This window comes from Plecotus auritus (genome assembly GCF_963455305.1).
Source record: "Plecotus auritus genome assembly, chromosome: 3".
Classification (NCBI taxonomy): Eukaryota; Metazoa; Chordata; class Mammalia; order Chiroptera; family Vespertilionidae; genus Plecotus; species Plecotus auritus.
In genome coordinates this window covers 227,562,843-227,579,354 of record NC_137772.1, presented here as the reverse complement: position 1 = coordinate 227,579,354, position 16,512 = coordinate 227,562,843, and the positions used below count along the sequence as shown (strand labels likewise).

The window sequence follows — 16,512 nt, the reverse complement described above, 5'->3', positions numbered from 1 at the left end:
GGGGATGTGCCCGCAACCCAGGTACATGCCCTTGACCGGAATCGAACCCGGGACCCTTCCGTCCGCAGGCTGACGCTCTATCCACTGAGCCACACCGGTTTCGGCTAGACTTTGACTTTTGTACGTGAAGCTGCAGTGAACATGGAGGTCCGGGTATCCTTTCGAATGAGTATTCTGGGGGCTTCCGGATCTACTCCCAGGAGCGGACTCGCCGAGTCCGGCTGGTTCTTAAGTAATTTAACGCTCAATAATCCGCACCTCGCTGATTGGGGTGGCACACTGGGCAGCCTGCCCTGAACCCGTGGTGAGTCGAGTTCTGTTGGAATGACGCACCCGGTCTTGTCTGCTCAGGGAATTTCCGAGGCTGGCCTCCATCTGTCCGTGATCCTCACAACAGTCCATTTTTTTTTTCTCAATTTCTAGTTTATTGCCCTGAAGTTCATAATATCCTCTTATTCTTTGAACACCTACGTAAGGGGTTTTCCTGTCGTTACGGCGTTTCGATGCCTTTCTTCTTTTCCGATGACTCACGTCACCCGTTGTTGGTTGATCTTACGAGTCTCAAACGTGGGGCTTGGTCGATTCTCTTTATCGAATTAAAAAATATCTTCTTGTTATTCGGGGGGGGGAGGGGGTTTACGTTGACTTGGTTCTTGCTCGCATCACTTCTCTCCGTGTCTCAGCCTTTAATATTTCGCAGTAAACGCGCCTGCGGCTGAAACTCCCGCTGTAAACACGACCTCGGGCGGGGGGGGGGGGGGGGGGGGCCCCGGAGAGTTGATGTTGGCGTTTCGGTTCCCATGTCGTCAGCACGCGCACCACTTTCTGTTCCAGTCGCTTCCTCGGCTTTCTGTCCCGGTCGCTTCCTCGGCTGCGGGTTGTGGGGAGCCTGCTTGTTAAAGGGGTGGTTTTTCTGCCCGACACTTGGTTCTGTTTTCGATCCCTAACCTAACGGAGCCGGGGTCGGGGGGCGGCATCTTCTGCAGGGACAATGTGGGTCACGGTCCCGTGTCCGGGAGTCACCGTGCGCAGGCTGTGGAGCTGGAGAGGCGACGTCCGGACCGCCGCGTTCAGATCTCGGTCCTCCACCTGCTCCTCCTGGGGCCCCTCCATCCGGGACCCCAGAGCCCCACGTCCCCATGGTCCTCGCCCGCCTTTGGTGGCTTGTCCGTCCGTCCGTCACTGGAAACGCAGCCGCTCTGGTGTGTGAGGCGGAGCTGCTGGAGGTTTGCACCGCCCGGTTGCCCCGGCCGGCCCTCCGTCTGCACGGATCGGTGCTCCCAGCACAGACGTCCAACCAACGGAATCGGGGAGCGCGGCCCTGTGCCGGGCCCGGATGTGAGCTTGCCGGCGTGTGTCCCAGCCTGGGACCTGTGCTCCCGCCACGGAGCAGAACACGCCAGCCCTGACACGGCCCCGTTCGCCAGGGTCACGCCGATGGCCCCCCTCGGCAGGACGCTCCGTGCCTTCTCGGGGCCGCGGCTCAGCTCCCTCCCGGAGGCCGGGGACGCCGCAGATCCGTCTGTGTGTGCGGTGCCCGGTGGGGTCGTGGGTCGCCTGCTCCATGCGGCCGTGCTTCGGGGCTGGAGCCTGGGGCAGCTGGCCATGGGGACGTGGGGCTCTGGGGTCCAGGGTGGAGGGGCCCCAGGAGGAGCAGGTGGAGGAGTCTGCTGGCCTGCGATGCACCTTGGCCAGCCGGGGACGGTGGGTGCAGGGGCTACGTACGCTCCTGGGGCACCGTCCGGGGGATTTAAAGCCACGGCCCAGGAAGAGGCGGCCGAGGGCGTGGACCAAGCACAGGGGTCTGGGGTCTGGGCTCCCCCACGGTCAGGGGGGAGGGGAAGGGGCCGCCATGGGGAGGAGCAGCTGACCGGCGGTCTCCGGCGCTGCCAGAGGCCAGGACCCGGGGAATGATGGGGGACCGGCCTGTGCATGCGTGACTTTAGCGTGAGCGTGTCTGGTGGAGGCCCGCAGACGGCGTGGAGAGAGGGCCGTGGAGAGGCTGGTGGCGGGACTGGGGAGGGTGTGGGGGGAGGTGTTCATTTTCACGGTTAAGCTGTTTCCTATGAAACTCACGCGTGTCTCGTGGCCGGGGTCACAGGAAGGAGCTGAGAGGGGCTGGTCTCAGGGAGGGCTGGCCCAGGTGGGGGCAGCGGTGGGGGACCCTGTGGGGGAAAGGGGTGCCTCGAGGCTGAGCTGTGGGGAGGGGGTTGCAGCCTGGAGAGGGGGCTGGGGAAGTGCCGGAGCAGGGCCTGGGGTGAGAGCTGGAGGCCGGAGGGTGGGGAGGGGCGCAGGGGGCCTGGGGCGGAGGTGGGGTTGCACCTGCAGCCCGGGGCTGGGGGGCTCCTGGGTCCGTCCCTGCATTGAGGACAGGCTGGGGGCAGGGGATGTGGGCGGCTGGGCCTCTGTGAACCCGCCTGTGTCTCCGTGGGCAGAGCACCCATTTGCCTCCATGTCTGCTTTCTCTTTTGCAGAATTAAAACGAGGAGACGTATCTTCTTCCCCCAAATTGGACAGATACAAAATGGCGAGACAGCTGACGGAAAAGGCAATCAAGGTAAACGCCCTCGGGGACCCGGTGGGGAGGGGGCGCCTTTTAAATACGGAGTTTGATTTTGGAATGTGGGGAGTGAGTCCAGAGCTCTGACACCAACACCCGCCTCCCGCCGGCCTTGGTCCCTGCCCCCCCAGGCCTGGTCCCCACGTGGAAGCTTGCGCTAGAGTTACTTAAAAAAAATTTTTTTTTTCTTTATTGATTTCACAGAGGAAGGGAGAGGGAGAGAGAGAGAGAACCATCAAGGATGAGAGAGAGGATCATGGATCGGCTGCCTCCTGCATGCCCCCTACTGGGACTTGAGCATGCAACCCGGGCGTGTGCCCTTAACCAGGAATGGAATCTGGGACCCTTCAGTCCGCAGGCCACCGCGCTATCCACTGAGCAACACCAGCCAGGGCTATTTATTTCAGCTGGACGCTGGAAATACTCTCAGCGTTGGGAACGTGCAGACACATGGGCCGTGGAAGCCTGTCCCATGTCCCGCCATGCTGCCTCAGGCCACGGGCGCCCTTCCGGGCCAGGGTTCTGTGTCAGGGACAGGCTCCTGATGACCCACAGAGCCCCATGTGCCAGCCCCCGCTCCCCAGCGCCCTCTAGGTGCATCGCAGGAGGGACAGGCCAGCAGACACCTCCCCGCCCGCCCCCGCTGCTCCTCCTGGGGCCCCCTCCACCCTGGACCCCGCCACCTTTCCTGTCCTTGCGCAGAAGGCCAGGGGTGTGGGAGCCCCGAGGGACCCAGGCACGTGGTTACGTGAGCCCGTGCTCAGTTAGCACAACACACGCCCGGTCACCCAACTGCACGGCTCGCCATGCACCTGGGGAGAGAGAACCAGGACACACATGACCCGTGTTGTCGGGCAGCAGTCAGTCACCGCAGTCCTGAGGAGAGGAGACGTCCATCACCCCTGGAAGCTGCCCCCCTCCAGTCCTTGCCGCCACGGGCGCGCCTCCCGTGACCACGGTCACCGTCCTTTCTGGGAGTTCCTAGAAATAGACCCAGAGCAGCTCCGTGACTCTCACCTTTCCTCTGCAGCCTGCACACACGCACACACACGCACACATACGCACACACGTAAACATGCCAGACTACAAACATCCCTCAGAGAACGGCCTTAGCTGCACTTCACGCGCTTCCGTTGGCAGCATTTTTGTTGCGAGTCCGTGGAAAGCATGGTGTGACCCCTACGACGCCTTCCTCCCGGATCACGGGCCGCTCGCGAGCCTGGTTCTTACGTCTGTACTCTTCCCGGTGGTTCGGTTGCTGCCTCCTCGGCAGGTTGCTTGGTGGCCGAGAACGCGGGCTGCATAAAGCCACCTGCTGAGCTGCTTTGTGCCTGCGGCCGTGGGACTGTAAGCGGAAGGCGGTGGGAGCGCTGTCTTCCCAGCCCTCGGGCGGAGGCCGCTGTCTGCTCTGTTCAGGTCCTGGGGCCGCTGACCTTCGGTCTGTCCCATCCTTCGCGGAGAGAAGGCGTTAACGCCCTGTCACACTGTGGCCATGTCTGCTCTTCCGTTCTGTGCGTTTCCGCTGCAGATAACGTCCAGCCCCGTCAACGGGTGCAGAGAGTGCATCGTTGGGCAGGACCCACATTTTTGTCTCAATGATTAAGTAACGAGGGGCCCGGTGCGCGAAATTCGTGCACATTAAAAGGGGATTCATTAGCCCTGACTGGTTTGGCTCAGTGGATAGAGCGTCGGCCTGCGGACTGAAAGGTCCCAGGTTTGATTCTGGTCAAGGGCATGTACCTTGGTTGCGGGCACATCCCCAGTGGGAGGTGTGCAGGAGGCAGCTGTTCGATGTCTCTCTCTCATCGACGTTTCTAACTCTCTATCCCTCTCCCTTCCTCTCTGTAAAAAATCAATAAAATATATATTTAAAAAATAAAAACAAAAAAATAAAAATAAGTAAAAGGGGATTAATTAGAGGAAATATTTTAATAGTGCTATTTGCCCTTTCACTATAATAGAAATGTCAGAGATGAAAGAACATTAGTGAAATGTATATGAAAACCTCCCTCCTGTCAGAGTCTGGGGCGCACCACGGAACCCAGAGTCAAGTCCCCACCCACCACCCACATGCACTTCGAAAACGCAGGAGACCCAGACCCGGCCGGCCCCACCCCCATCAAGCCCCATCGGGCAGGGGGCATGGCCTGAGGTCCCCCAGCCTGGCACCAAGGTGGGGGATGCAGCCTGAGGTCCCTCACCCCAGCCAGGCACCATGCAGCCTCAGGTCCCTGCTGTTCGGTTGTGACGTTACGGTGTCCTGGCTAATTTGCATATTCCTCTATTCTATAAATAGATTGTCTTTACTCTAGTGACGTTCATTTGATTTTTTAAAATCCTCACCCAAGGATATTTTTCCATTGATTGTTAGAGAGAGTGAAAGAGAGAGGGTAAGACAGAGAGGGTAAGACATCGATGTGAGAGAAACAGCATTGATTGGTTGCCTCCTGCACGTATCCTGAACCAGGCCCCAGGCCGGGGAGGAGCCTGCAACCGAGGTACACGCTCTTGTCTGGAATCGAACCTGGGACCCTTTGGTCCACAGGCCAACGCTCTATCCACGGAACTACACCAGCCAGGGCTGGACTGATGGCTTTTAAAAACTGCACTTCCTGCCCTGGCTGGTGTGGCTCAGTGGATAGGGCGTCACCCTGTGGAGTGAAGGGTCCTGGGTTCGATTCCAGTCAAGGGCACAGGCCCGGGTTGCGGGCTTGGTCCCCAGCAGGGGGCGTGCAGGAGGCAGCCGATCAGTGATTCTCTCTCATCACGGATGTCTCTCCCTCTCCTCCCTTCCTCTCTGACATCAGCACAGACACATTTCAAAAAGGACAGGCGTGCACTGTCCCCGCCCGTCGCTGACTCTGTGCTCTCTCCCTCGAGGACAAGAAGATCTTCTCCATTCACGGGCACTACCCAGTGATCCGGGCGCTGCTGCGCAGGAAGGGCTGGGTGGAGAAGAAGCTGCACTTCCTGCCCAAGGGCTCTGTCAGCGGCGAAGGCGAAGGGGCCGCTGGTAGATATTGAAGCGAAGGTCCCTCCGTGTCCGACGTGCGTGTGTCTGTCTCGAGGCCCTGGATGTGTGCCAGCCCCCCAGTCCTGGGACTTGGGCCTCCCTCAAAGGCAGAGGACCCCCCTGCCCAGGCACCCACGCAGGCACCCACGCACCGGGAGAGCGCTTCCGAACCCCGGTGTTGGCCACGTCTCACCGTCGCCACCGTGCGTGCCCCGACATCTCTCCTCCGGCCTCAGCTCCCACAGGGTCCTCGAGACCCACACCACCACCCGCCCCCATCCCCTGCCTCCCCCCCCCCGCCCTCCCCGCCGGGGCCCTGCACCTGCTCCAGCCAGGACCCTGCAGACGAGGTTGCTGGGAGGCAGGTGCTGTCCGGCCGCCGTGGCAGCCCGAAGCGGGTGTTCGTGGTCAGGCATTCGGGCTGTGACACATGGAGGCCCCACGTTGTATTTGCAGAAAGTAAACGCACTGAAGGCAAAGAAAACCAGGAAGTGGCCTTCGAGGAGACGGACGACATCCACGATGTGATGGTAGGTCCCCCACGCGCGTCCCTGGGGGACCCGGCTGCAGCCATGGCTTCGGTGCCCCCTGTGCCCCGGGGGAGGGGACACGGCCCGTCACGAGGCCTCTGGACCAGCCACTGCAGAGCCAGGCTGGGGGGGGGCAGACAGCCCACAGCCCGGGTGACACGCTGCAGGACGCACATGTGTGTGCATGCATGTACACCCATGTACGTGATCTCATGCATGCATGTACATGTATGTGAAAGCATGTGCACATGTATGCATGAGCATGTGTGTCCTGTGTGCCCACGTGTAAGCCGCCAAGCTGTGTCTGTGACTGGAAACGCCGCGAGGAGCAGGCAGGAGCACGTGCCTCGCACTCGTGCTGGCTGCACACTGACCATGGAGCAGGACTGAACCCCAAACGGCCCAGCTGGTGACCTTGATGGGCCGGGGGAGGGGGGTGCAGCTCAGCCTGCAGTGCGGGTCCGAGAGCCGGTGCGGAGGAGACGAGGCGCCCTCCTGCGGGCTCAGGGGAGGGCAGACTTAACACGAGGCCACAAGCGTTCGCCGGGGAGAAAAGGACACGCTTGATCACATTAGACGCGCGAGGCCTCGTCCTCCAAGACATCGTGCGAGAGGCGGAGAGATGAGCCCGTGGGAGCAGGTTTGCCGTCCGTGTGACCTGAGCGTCTGGTAGCCAGCCTGGCGGGGGCTCGGCTGGCTGGGCGTCATCCGTGCACTGGAAGGTCCCTGGTTCCGTTCCCGGTCAGGACACAGGCCCCGGCGGTGGGCTCAATCCCCAGTGGGGCGTGCAGGAGGCAGCTGATGGATGTTTCTCTCTCACATCGATGTTCCTCCCTCTCTCTCTCTCTCTCTCTCTCCTTCCTCTTTAAAAAAATTCTTAAAGATCTGATACCCAGAACTCACACATCATCCCTAGTGACAAATGGGAAGATGAACAGCGGCGTGAACAGGCGGACGGCACGTTCTCGGACGTGTTTCTGTAACCGCCGACTTGGTGACGCGGTGGCACCCGTGCGCAGTGCGGGCGGTGGCATCCGTGCGCAGTGCGGGCGGTGGCATCCGTGTGCAGTGCGGGCGGGGGTGGGGGCCCGGTCCAGGCGGCTCTGTCCTGGACGCCGTTTCTCTCCCGGTGCCTGGGTGCTCTGCTGCTGCTCACGCCTTGTCTCAGGCCGTTCCCCCAGCCGAGCACCCATCCCTGCACTGAGCCCGTGTTCAGCGAGGGTGAGGGTGAGGTTAGCAAGTAACGGCACCTGGGTACCCTGACACGGGTGGAGGTCTGCAGAGAAGGACCCCCAGGGTCTTCACCAAGGTCAGAGGCCATCTCTGGGGAGGTGGGATTTGGGACAGTTTCCTTCCTTGAATCTCTTGGATAAGCGTGTTTGACCAAACGCGTGCCGTTGTTCGCAAACTCCAAAGTGTGGGCGCCACGGGCACCTGCCCAGCTTCAGCCCCTCATTCTCCTGGGTCCAGGGAGGGGCCCACCCCGGTCAGGAAGCACCCCATGGGCCCCGCGTCCACATGTCCCCGAGCCCACATGGGCACCCACAGGCAGGCTGCTCAGATAGCGCGGCCCCCACGGAGCCCCTGCGGCCCAGAGCCTGAACCCCACCCCCAACCGCACTTGCTTAAAAAAATATATATATATTTTTATTTCAGAGAGGAAGGGAGAGGGAGAGAGAGACACATCTATGATGAGAGAGAACACTGATCGGCCGCCTCCTGCACGCCCCCCACTGGGGATCGAGCTGCAACCTGGGCGTGTGTCCCGACCCAACCGTGACCTCCGGGGGGGCCACGCTGCTCCCCCGCGCACGGCGGGCCCCCAGGAGCGGGGCGATGAGAAGGCGGCTGGACCCTGCACGTGGCCGTGCCCGACTCCCGCCTGGCGGCCCCTCCGCCGGGACCGCGGGCACCGGTGCTGACAGAGGCTTCTTGCCAGTCCAGGTTGGTGCGAAACGAGATCCCCTACTTCCTGTGGACGATCAAGAGGGACTCCATCGACTACCACAGCCTGAGCGGCGACCAGATGCTCAACCACTACGGGAAGACGGCGTCCTTCACCACCAAGGTAGGGGCGGGGCACCGCGGGGGCGGGGCATCGCGGATGGGGCGGGGCATCGCGGGGGCGGGGCATCGCGGATGGGGCGGGGCACCGCGGATGGGGTGGGGCATCACAGGGGCGGGGCATCGCGGATGGGGCGGGGGCGGGGCACCGCGGATGGGGTGGGGCATCACAGGGGCGGGGCATCGCAGATGGGGCGGGGCATTGCGGATGGATCAGTGCAGGGGCGGGGCATCGCGGGGGCGGGGCAGCGCGGGGGCGGGGCAGCGCGGGTGGGGCGGGGCATCGAGGGCGGGGCATCGCAGGGGCAGGGTGTGGGCGGGGCAGTGTGGGGGCGGGGCACCGCGGATGGGGCGGGGCGGGGGCGGGGCATCGCGGGGCAGTGTGGGGAGGGGAGCACATGTGACCAGTCACCTTGGGGTCCTCCTCGGGCTCCTCCCCCACCCCAGCAAAGGCCACACCTGTGCCAATGTCCACAGTGGCCCTCCCACCTGACCCCCAGCGCCCCCGGGTGCCCTCACTGTGTCCCTGGGTGACCCCCACCGCCCCCGGGTGCCCTCACTGTGTCCCTGGGTGACCCTCGCGTGTCCCAGGTGACCTTGCTGTGTCCCTGGGTGACCCTCGCGTGTCCCCGGTGACCCTGAGGCCACAGAAGCGCCTCCTCTGGGCTCACAGCCCAAGCCTGAGATGGGCGGGACCCTGGCTCTGGGTCCTGGGGAGGGGCTCCAGGCCTGAGGAGGGTGGCCCCCCTCACCTGCATGGTGACCTATAGCTACAGGGACAGTGACAGGAGCTCTGCAAGGGATGGTGACACGGGGGCCCGCCACGCCCACCACGTCCTCCCTCCCCTTCCAGCCCACGGCCCCTCTGGAGGGGGCTGTCCCCCACGCCCCCTAGGGCTCCGGCTCAGAGGAGGGGCCAGCCCAGGGCCTGCAGGTCCCACTGGGTGAGGTTTGGGGGAAGGCTTCCCTGACACGAGGGGCCATCCCCTAACAGGCAAGGATGACGCAGGAGGGGTAGGGACGAGGCCCACGCTGCCCCGGCTCTGTGTGGGGTCCAGCCAGCAGGGGGCGCTTGCTCCTGGTACGCCTCACAAGGCTCAGCATGGGCCTCCTGTGCCGTGTGGGCGACACTGTGGGCGACACTGTGGGCGCCCCAGTCAGGCTGGGCTCCCTGCACAGACCCCTGCAGGGCGGTCGTGAGGGGGCTCAGCTTCCTTCCAAATGGGCGGGAGCTGGACCCTGGGTGCAGGTTCCCCCGAACCCTGGAACCACAGATCGTGTCCCTGAGGCCGAGTCCGGGTACGGCGGTGGTAGCCCCTCCCACCTGCCCCCACCTCTCCTGGGCCTGGGCCTGCAAGTGTAGGGACCTGGGTGGGGAAGGCAGTGCCCACTGCCCTGTGCCCTCGGGGGTCCCTTGCCCCTGCCTTGGACCTGCCACGGACGGAGGAGGAGCCCAAGGCACAGGGCCCAGCTGGCCAGGGTGGGCGGGGCTGTGGGGGGGCAGGAAGGCTGAGGGGGTGGCGCCTGACTCCCCGCTGTCTCCGGAGATCGGGCTGTGCCTGAACATGAGGAACCTGCCCTGGTACGCCCAGGCCAACCCCGACGCTTTCTTCCCGCGCTGCTACGGCCTGGGCTCCGACAGCGAGAAGCAGGAGTTCCTGGGTAGGTAGCTGACCTGTGCGCCCGGGAACCCCGGGGAACCCGCAGGACCTCCCGCTTCGGCTGAGGGCTGGGGACTGGGCCAGGGTGCAGGTGGAGGATCTGTCCCACCCCCGACCTGGGGCCTCAGCTCCGTGCACATGGCGAGGGCCCTCCAGAAACTTCCGCAGGCAGCCTGGGGGCCATGGAGATGTGTGCCCTGTGCCCTCACCCCACGCGGGCTCCAGGGAGCAGACACCCAGGCCGTGTGACGGGTGCAGGGTAGCCTGGAGAGGGGCCTGGCGCAGCCCTGGAGGGCAGGGCAGGGCAGGAGGGGCCGAGGGGAGCTGGCCAGCTGGGTGCCGGCGGAGAGCTGCCTGCTGTGCTGGGTGGGCCACGCGTGCAGGCCTTGCGGGAGGAGCCCTCTGGGGCAGGGCTGAGAGCCTGGAGCAGGGGGAGGCCGTGGGGCTCCTGGACCTCGGTCCTAGGGGGCTGGTGGGGCCAGGTGTGCTAGGGGCCCCTCTGCAGAGCAGTGGGAGGGGGAGGCGGGGGCAGGTGCCCGCCCCCTGGGGCTGTGGGACCCCTGGGCTGTGGGCAGCTGGCACTGGCGCAGGTCCCCGGTCCCCAGCGTGGGCAGAGGGGCGAGGCCTTGGTGCCTTTGCAGATGACTTCCGGCGCACGGCGGCCTCCAGCATCCTCAAGTGGGTGGTCAGCCACCAGCGCTGCCCCAGGACCCAGGCCCAGAGCAGGACCCAGGAGCAGGCCCGTGGCGCGGAGCCCGGCAGCCAGAAAGGTGCGTGCACCCTGACCCCTGACCCCAGTCTGTTCCCACACACCCGGGGAGGCGTGTGCTCCTGGGTGCCAGGGGGAGGCGAGGCGGTTCCCCGTGGTTTTAGGCCTAAAAACCCAAGTGAGGTCTTGGTGCTGGTTCGCGTGAATGAAGCAGTTTTTAAAAATACGTTTTCAGCCCTAACCCGTTTGGCTCAGTGGATAGAGCGTCGGCCTGCGGACTGAAAGGTCCCGGGTTCGATTCCGGTCAAGGGCATGTACCTTGGTTGCGGGCACATCCCCAGTGGGAGGTGTGCAGGAGGCAGCTGATCGATGTTTCTCTCTCATCGATGTTTCAAGCTCTCTATCCCTCTCCCTTCCTCTCTGTAAAAAACCAATAAAATATTAAAAAAAATACATTTTCATTGATGTCGGAGAGGAAGGGAGAGGGAGAGAAACATCAATGATGAGAGAATCATCAACAACTGCCTCCTGCACACCCCACACTGGGGTATCAAGCCCGCAACCCGGGCCTGTGCCCCGACCGGGAATCAAACCCGGGACCTCCTGGTTCCTAGGTCGACGTGCGACCACTTCCAGGCTAGGAAGCAGTTTTAGGTTCACAGCAGCATCGAGGGGAAGGAGCAGCATCTCATACCCGCCCCCATCCCCACATGCCGGGCCTCCCCCGATCAGTGAGGGGGTGTCGGGTAGACGGCTGAACCTGTATGGGCATGGCATTGTCACCCCAAGTCCACAGTTTGCCGTAGGGTAACCCGTGGTTATTAGGGTCGTTCTGTGAGTTACGACGGATGTACGATGGCAAGTGCCCATCATCACAGCGCCACACTGGTCTCACGGCCCGCAGCTCCTCTGGCTCAGCCTGCTCCCCCCCTCCCCCGGCCCCCTCCCCCTGCCCACCCCTGCCCGCCACTGTCCCCACAGCGTCGCCTTTCCAGGGTGCCTCACACAGTGCAGACCGTTGGGGTCGGCTTCCTCACTAGCTGCGTGCACCTGAGGTCCCGGCACGCCTTTCCCCGGCTCCTGGCTCATTTCCCCTGTCGGCTTGGAGCGCGGTTCGCTCATCCGCTACCTCTGAGCCATGTCTCGGTGGCTTCCAAGTTTTGACGGTTATGACTGAAGTTGCCAGCTTTTGTGACGACATGAAGTTGAAAGCTTTTGCGTAAATCCCAGGCGCTGGGCGCGTGGTGAGGCCGGACGCGGGTAATTCCGTAAGGAACTGGCGGCTCCCACCAGCAGGGGGCGGGATTCCTGCCGCGCTCCTCCTCGTGCCCCCAGCATCTGGAGTTGGCACTGTCTGCTCTCCTCTCCTCAATCTGTGTTTTTGCCTTTGGTCTGCATTGTCGTTTTCTTTGTGTGTTTTTAATTTTTTTAAAATATATTTTTATTGATTTCAGAGAGGAAGGGAGAGAGAGAGAAACATGAGAGGGAATCGTGGATCGGCTGCCCCCTGCACACCCCGTTACTGGGGATCGAGCTTGCAACCTGCGCATGTGCCCTGACCGGAATTGAACCCGGGACCCTTCAGTCCCCCGGGCGATGCTCTATCCACGGAGCCGCACCAGCCAGGGCAGCCTGGGGGTTTTCTGTTAAAAGCCAGACCCGGTGTCCTGGGTAGAAGGAGGAGCAGGGACAGGCCTGAGTGATGGGTGCTGGATGTGGGGCGAGGGCCCTGGGCTCTGTGGCCAGCGTCCTTGGCGAGCCTTCGCCCTGGGTGAGGACTCCGCCGGCTTCTCAGGGCGGCTGCAGGGCTGGCGTGGCATACATCCTCCCCTCCCCCAGCTGCTGGGCTCTGGGTGGCTCCCCGCAGGCGCTGAGAACAGGAGCTGCGGCAGCTGTGTCCCCTCCCCAGGCCACAAGCACGGAGGGGGTTTCTCTGCTGTTCAAGCTCCTGGAGGTAAAAGTGAAAAAAGTGGGGTTCCCACGTGGAGCCTCCAGCAGCTGCAGCAGCTGGTCTCCCGGGGCCCTGGTCCGGCCGCTGTGCGTGTGCCCGCCCGCCGGGCGCTGCAGCTCAGCGACGGCTGGGTGCCCGGGCCTCCCTGCTCCGAGGGTCTGACACCACTTGGGCCTGAGTTTGCTCGGCGTTGCTGGTGGTTAACACGGAACAGGGGCCTCTGAGCTCCCTGTGCCGGACCGAGGCCTGAAGCGCCGTTTTTCACCTTTAAAAACAGTCATCTGACGGCGTTTCAACCTCAGCAGGGGCTTTAGACGCCTGCCTTAACCTCCACGCCAAGCACCTGAGCCAGCCTCCCGCTGCGGCGGCGCCTGAGTGGCTGGGTGCTGGTCTGCGCCCCCGGCTGCCTCCGGGAGGGACGCCTCCCCGCAGGGCCCGACCCGGGTCTGGGCAGCTGAGTCAGGCGCCTGCCCCACACCTTGCGCTCAGTCCCCACCTCCCGCCTGGGCCAGTGGCTCAGGTGGCAGCGGGCCCCTGGGTGAGGGGCCCTCCCTGTGGTCAGTGCCTCCCGAGACCCCACAGCGATCGCGACCCCGGGTTCGGGGGGCGGGGGGGCGGTGAGATGCTGAGTAGGAGGTGCGAGCGAGGTGCTGAGCCCACATGCGCGAGGGCTCCGGGACGCCGTCGCTGTCCCGCGGGCTCGCAAAGCGTGTGCACGTTTCCGAGAGAGTTTGTGAGAAGTGCCACCGTGTCCCACCCCGAGGGGCTGAGTCTTGTTGGAGGCAGTGGGGGCCCTGGGTGGGCGCCCGGCAGTGGGAGGACCCGAGGGAGGGCGGGCACCTGCCCAGACCCGTGTGGCACCCAGGTGGCCGCCCGAGGATCATCCCCGGCGAGGCCTGGGGCCCGGGGCGGCGGGGCCCACTCCCCTGCCTGCCTCGGTTTCAGCTCCTGAGAACAACTCGAAGGTCGTGGGCCTCCCGGGGCAGCTGGTGGACATGGCGTGCAGAGTGTGCCAGGCCTACCTGGGGCAGCTGGAGCACGAGGACATCGACGTCGCCAAGGACGCCGCCAAGGACTTGACCGAGGAGCAGTGGAAGGAGCTGACCCAGCAGTACTACGCCCTGATCCAGTGAGAGCGCGGCCGGGGGCGCGGGGGCTGCGGGAGGCTAGGGACTCAGCCTCCCGGACGTCGGGGCGCCTGTCTGGGCACGAGGGTCACAGCCTGGGCACGAGGGTCACCGTCTGGGCGCGAGGGTCACCATCTGGGCACGAGGTCACCGTCTGGGTGCGAGGTCACCGTCTGGGTGCGAGGTCACCGTCTGGACGTGAGGTCACCGTCTGGACGCGAGGTCACCGTCTGGGCGCGAGGTCACCGTCTGGGTGTGAGGTCACCGTCTGGGCGCGAGGTCACCGTCTGGGTGTGAGGGTCACCGTCTGGGTGTGTGTTAGAGACTTCCGTCAACTTGGAGAAGTGCTCGGCCATTGTCTCCTCAGATGTTGCTCCCGCTCCTCTTCGGGCCTCCAATCACGTGTCTGAGGGTGTGTCATGTGTCCCCATGCGCTCGCTCCATCCTTCCCTCCGAGGCTGAGCGTGGGCCGTGCGCACTGACCGTCTTCAGGCTGGGCGGTTCTGTCTGCTGTCTTTAACTCCGCCCAGCGCTAACGCGGCACCTGGACCCCCTCTCGCGGTCTGTGGCTTGCTCCAGGCCATGTTTTCCTGCCTCTCCTCGGTCGGTCATTGTGGTGTGCCAGGCCTCGCGTGTGAGGCATCGCGGGCCTGGAGCCTGTGCCGTCCCCAGAGGAGGTTCCCACGTGCCTGGGTTGTGGGGGTGGATGTGGAGCGGACACCCTCCCCAGGGGGCGAGTGGGCGGGGCTGGGCGGCGGCGCTGAGTGATCCGCTCGCTCCGGTGCCAAATGCCTCCACCGCGGTGGAACGCAAAAACGCCTTTGCAGCCCGGCCCGCGGGCTCGTTGGTTGGAGCATCGTCGGTGCCTTGAAAGGTGACAGGTTTGATTCCTCGTCAGGGCGCAGGCCCAGGTGGCGGGTTCCATCCTGGTCAGGGTGCGTATGGGAGGCAACCGATGGATGTCTCTCTCTCTCTCTCCCTCTCCCGCTCCCTCTCCCTTCCTCGCGCTCTGAAAACCAGTCAAGACAGGAGTGAGGATATTTTTTTCCATTGATTTTTAGAGGGAGTGGCAGGAGGGAGGCAGGGAGGGAAGGAGGGGGAGAGAGAGAGAGAGAGAGAGAGACATCGATGTGGCAGAAGCACCTCGGTTAGTTGACCTCCCGTGTGTGCCCCGCCCAGGGGCAGGGATTGAACTTCTATCCCAGGAACGTGCCCTTGACCAGGAATTGAATCTGCGACCCTTCTGGGCGGCCAGCGCTCTAACCACTGAGCCACCGGCCGGGCCTGATCTTCATTCTTCCACTTGTTGCAGCAGGCGTAGCGGCCGCCCACGGCTTACTGCGTGCTGCTTCAATGAGATCCCTGACCGAGGATTTCCCGGCATTCTGTCGTAGCTCCTAAACATTTGGTTTTTTTAGTTGCACGTTTTTATTTTTAAATATATTTTATTGATTTTTTACAGAGAGGAAGGGAGAGGGACAGAGAGTTAGAAACATCGATGAGAGAGAAACATCCATCAGCTGCCTCCTGCACACTCCCCATCGGGTATGTGCCTGCAACCAAGGTACATGCCCCCGGCCGGAATCGAACCCGGGACCTTTCAGTCCGCAGGCCGACGCTCTATCCACTGAACCAAACCGGTTAGGGCACGTTTTTATTTTTTACTTTTAGGATTTACCAAAAAATATTACAAAACATCTTGCTTTTGTTTTTGTTTTTGTTTTTTAAATATATTTTTATTGATTTTTTACAGAGAGGAAGGGAGAGGGTAGAGAGTTAGAAACATCGATGAGAGAGAAACATCGATCAGCTGCCTCCTGCACACCTCCCACTGGGGATGTGCCCGCAACCAAGGTACATGCCCTTGACCGGAATCGAACCTGGGACCCTTGAGTCCACAGGCCGACGCTCTATCCACTGAGCCAAACCGGTCAGGGCTTGTTTGTTTTTTTTTAAATAATGTTTTTATTGATTTTTTTAAAACATTTTTTTATTGATTTCAGAGAAGAAGGGAGAGGAAGAGAGAGAGAGAAACATCCATGATGAGAGAGAATCATGGGTGGGCTGCCTCCTGCACGCCCCCCACGGGGGATGGAGCTCACGACCCGGGCCTGTGCCCTGACCGGGAATGAACTCTGACCTCCTGGTTCCCAGGTCGATGCTCAGCCCCTGGGCCCCGCGGCCGGGCCAGGTTGGCGTTTCCATCAGGAGGTCCCCATAGGGGGGGTTCCCATCCCAGACACCACCTCCTGCCGGACACAGGGGCCGGCAGGGGCCACACGGACCTGGGACCCCACCCGGGAGCCCCGCCTTCGTCTCCCTGCAGCCTCTCCTCGGCCCAGGTCGACACCCGGGGCCCCCAGTGTCCACGCCACCCGGCCAGGAGCTACCTTGCCGCCAGGGCAGCCCGCGTGCCGCCCTGAGACCCTCGGCGCTCTCTGCCTCTTGCTTTGTAGTGGCAAGGCCTTCATCTCCAACCCAAGGGCCCACTTCTCGCAGTGCCAGGCCCTGCTGAATAAAATCTCCTCCGTGAGCCCGCAGACGGAGATCGACGGGCTGCGGAACGTCTGGATCGTCAAGCCCGCAGCCAAGTCCCGGGGCCGAGGTGAGTTCCTGGGCTGCGGCCTGCGGGACGGCCTGCGGGGACCGCCCTCCACGGGTGAGGAGGGGGCCGGACACCAGGGTCCATGGGGCTCAGGACTCCCTGGTCCCGGGAACTGGCACCTAACAGGGCTGGTCCTCCCGGCTTTTGTCCTGAGCTCTGCCAGTTCGTCAGGACGCTCCCTTCCTGTTCCTACGTCAAACGGGTCTCCCGGGTCCTTGTTCATGTGGGTGATCTTGGCAACAGGCTTATGCCGGCTGCTGAGCGGAGGAAGGACCTCCAGCTCGGGCAGCAG

General features: G+C 63.2%; 1 protein-coding gene across 2 annotated transcripts in view; it reads left to right on the top strand.

Annotated features, from left to right (window-relative positions):
* Nucleotides 1-16,512, top strand: part of TTLL8 (tubulin tyrosine ligase like 8) — a 31,800-nt gene that overhangs the window by 8,717 nt on the left and 6,571 nt on the right. The window contains exons 3-10 of one of the 2 annotated variants that reach the window (XM_080661502.1): nt 2,475-2,557; nt 5,441-5,573; nt 6,030-6,103; nt 8,043-8,171; nt 9,715-9,829; nt 10,470-10,598; nt 13,434-13,617; nt 16,072-16,220. In XM_080661502.1, coding sequence (XP_080517628.1) covers nt 2,475-2,557; nt 5,441-5,573; nt 6,030-6,103; nt 8,043-8,171; nt 9,715-9,829; nt 10,470-10,598; nt 13,434-13,617; nt 16,072-16,220 — 996 coding nt within the window. Of the gene's footprint in view, nt 1-2,474; nt 2,558-5,440; nt 5,574-6,029; nt 6,104-8,042; nt 8,172-9,714; nt 9,830-10,469; nt 10,599-13,433; nt 13,618-16,071; nt 16,221-16,512 lie in introns of those variants that run through there. The other variant, XM_080661503.1, reaches the window with a different exon arrangement.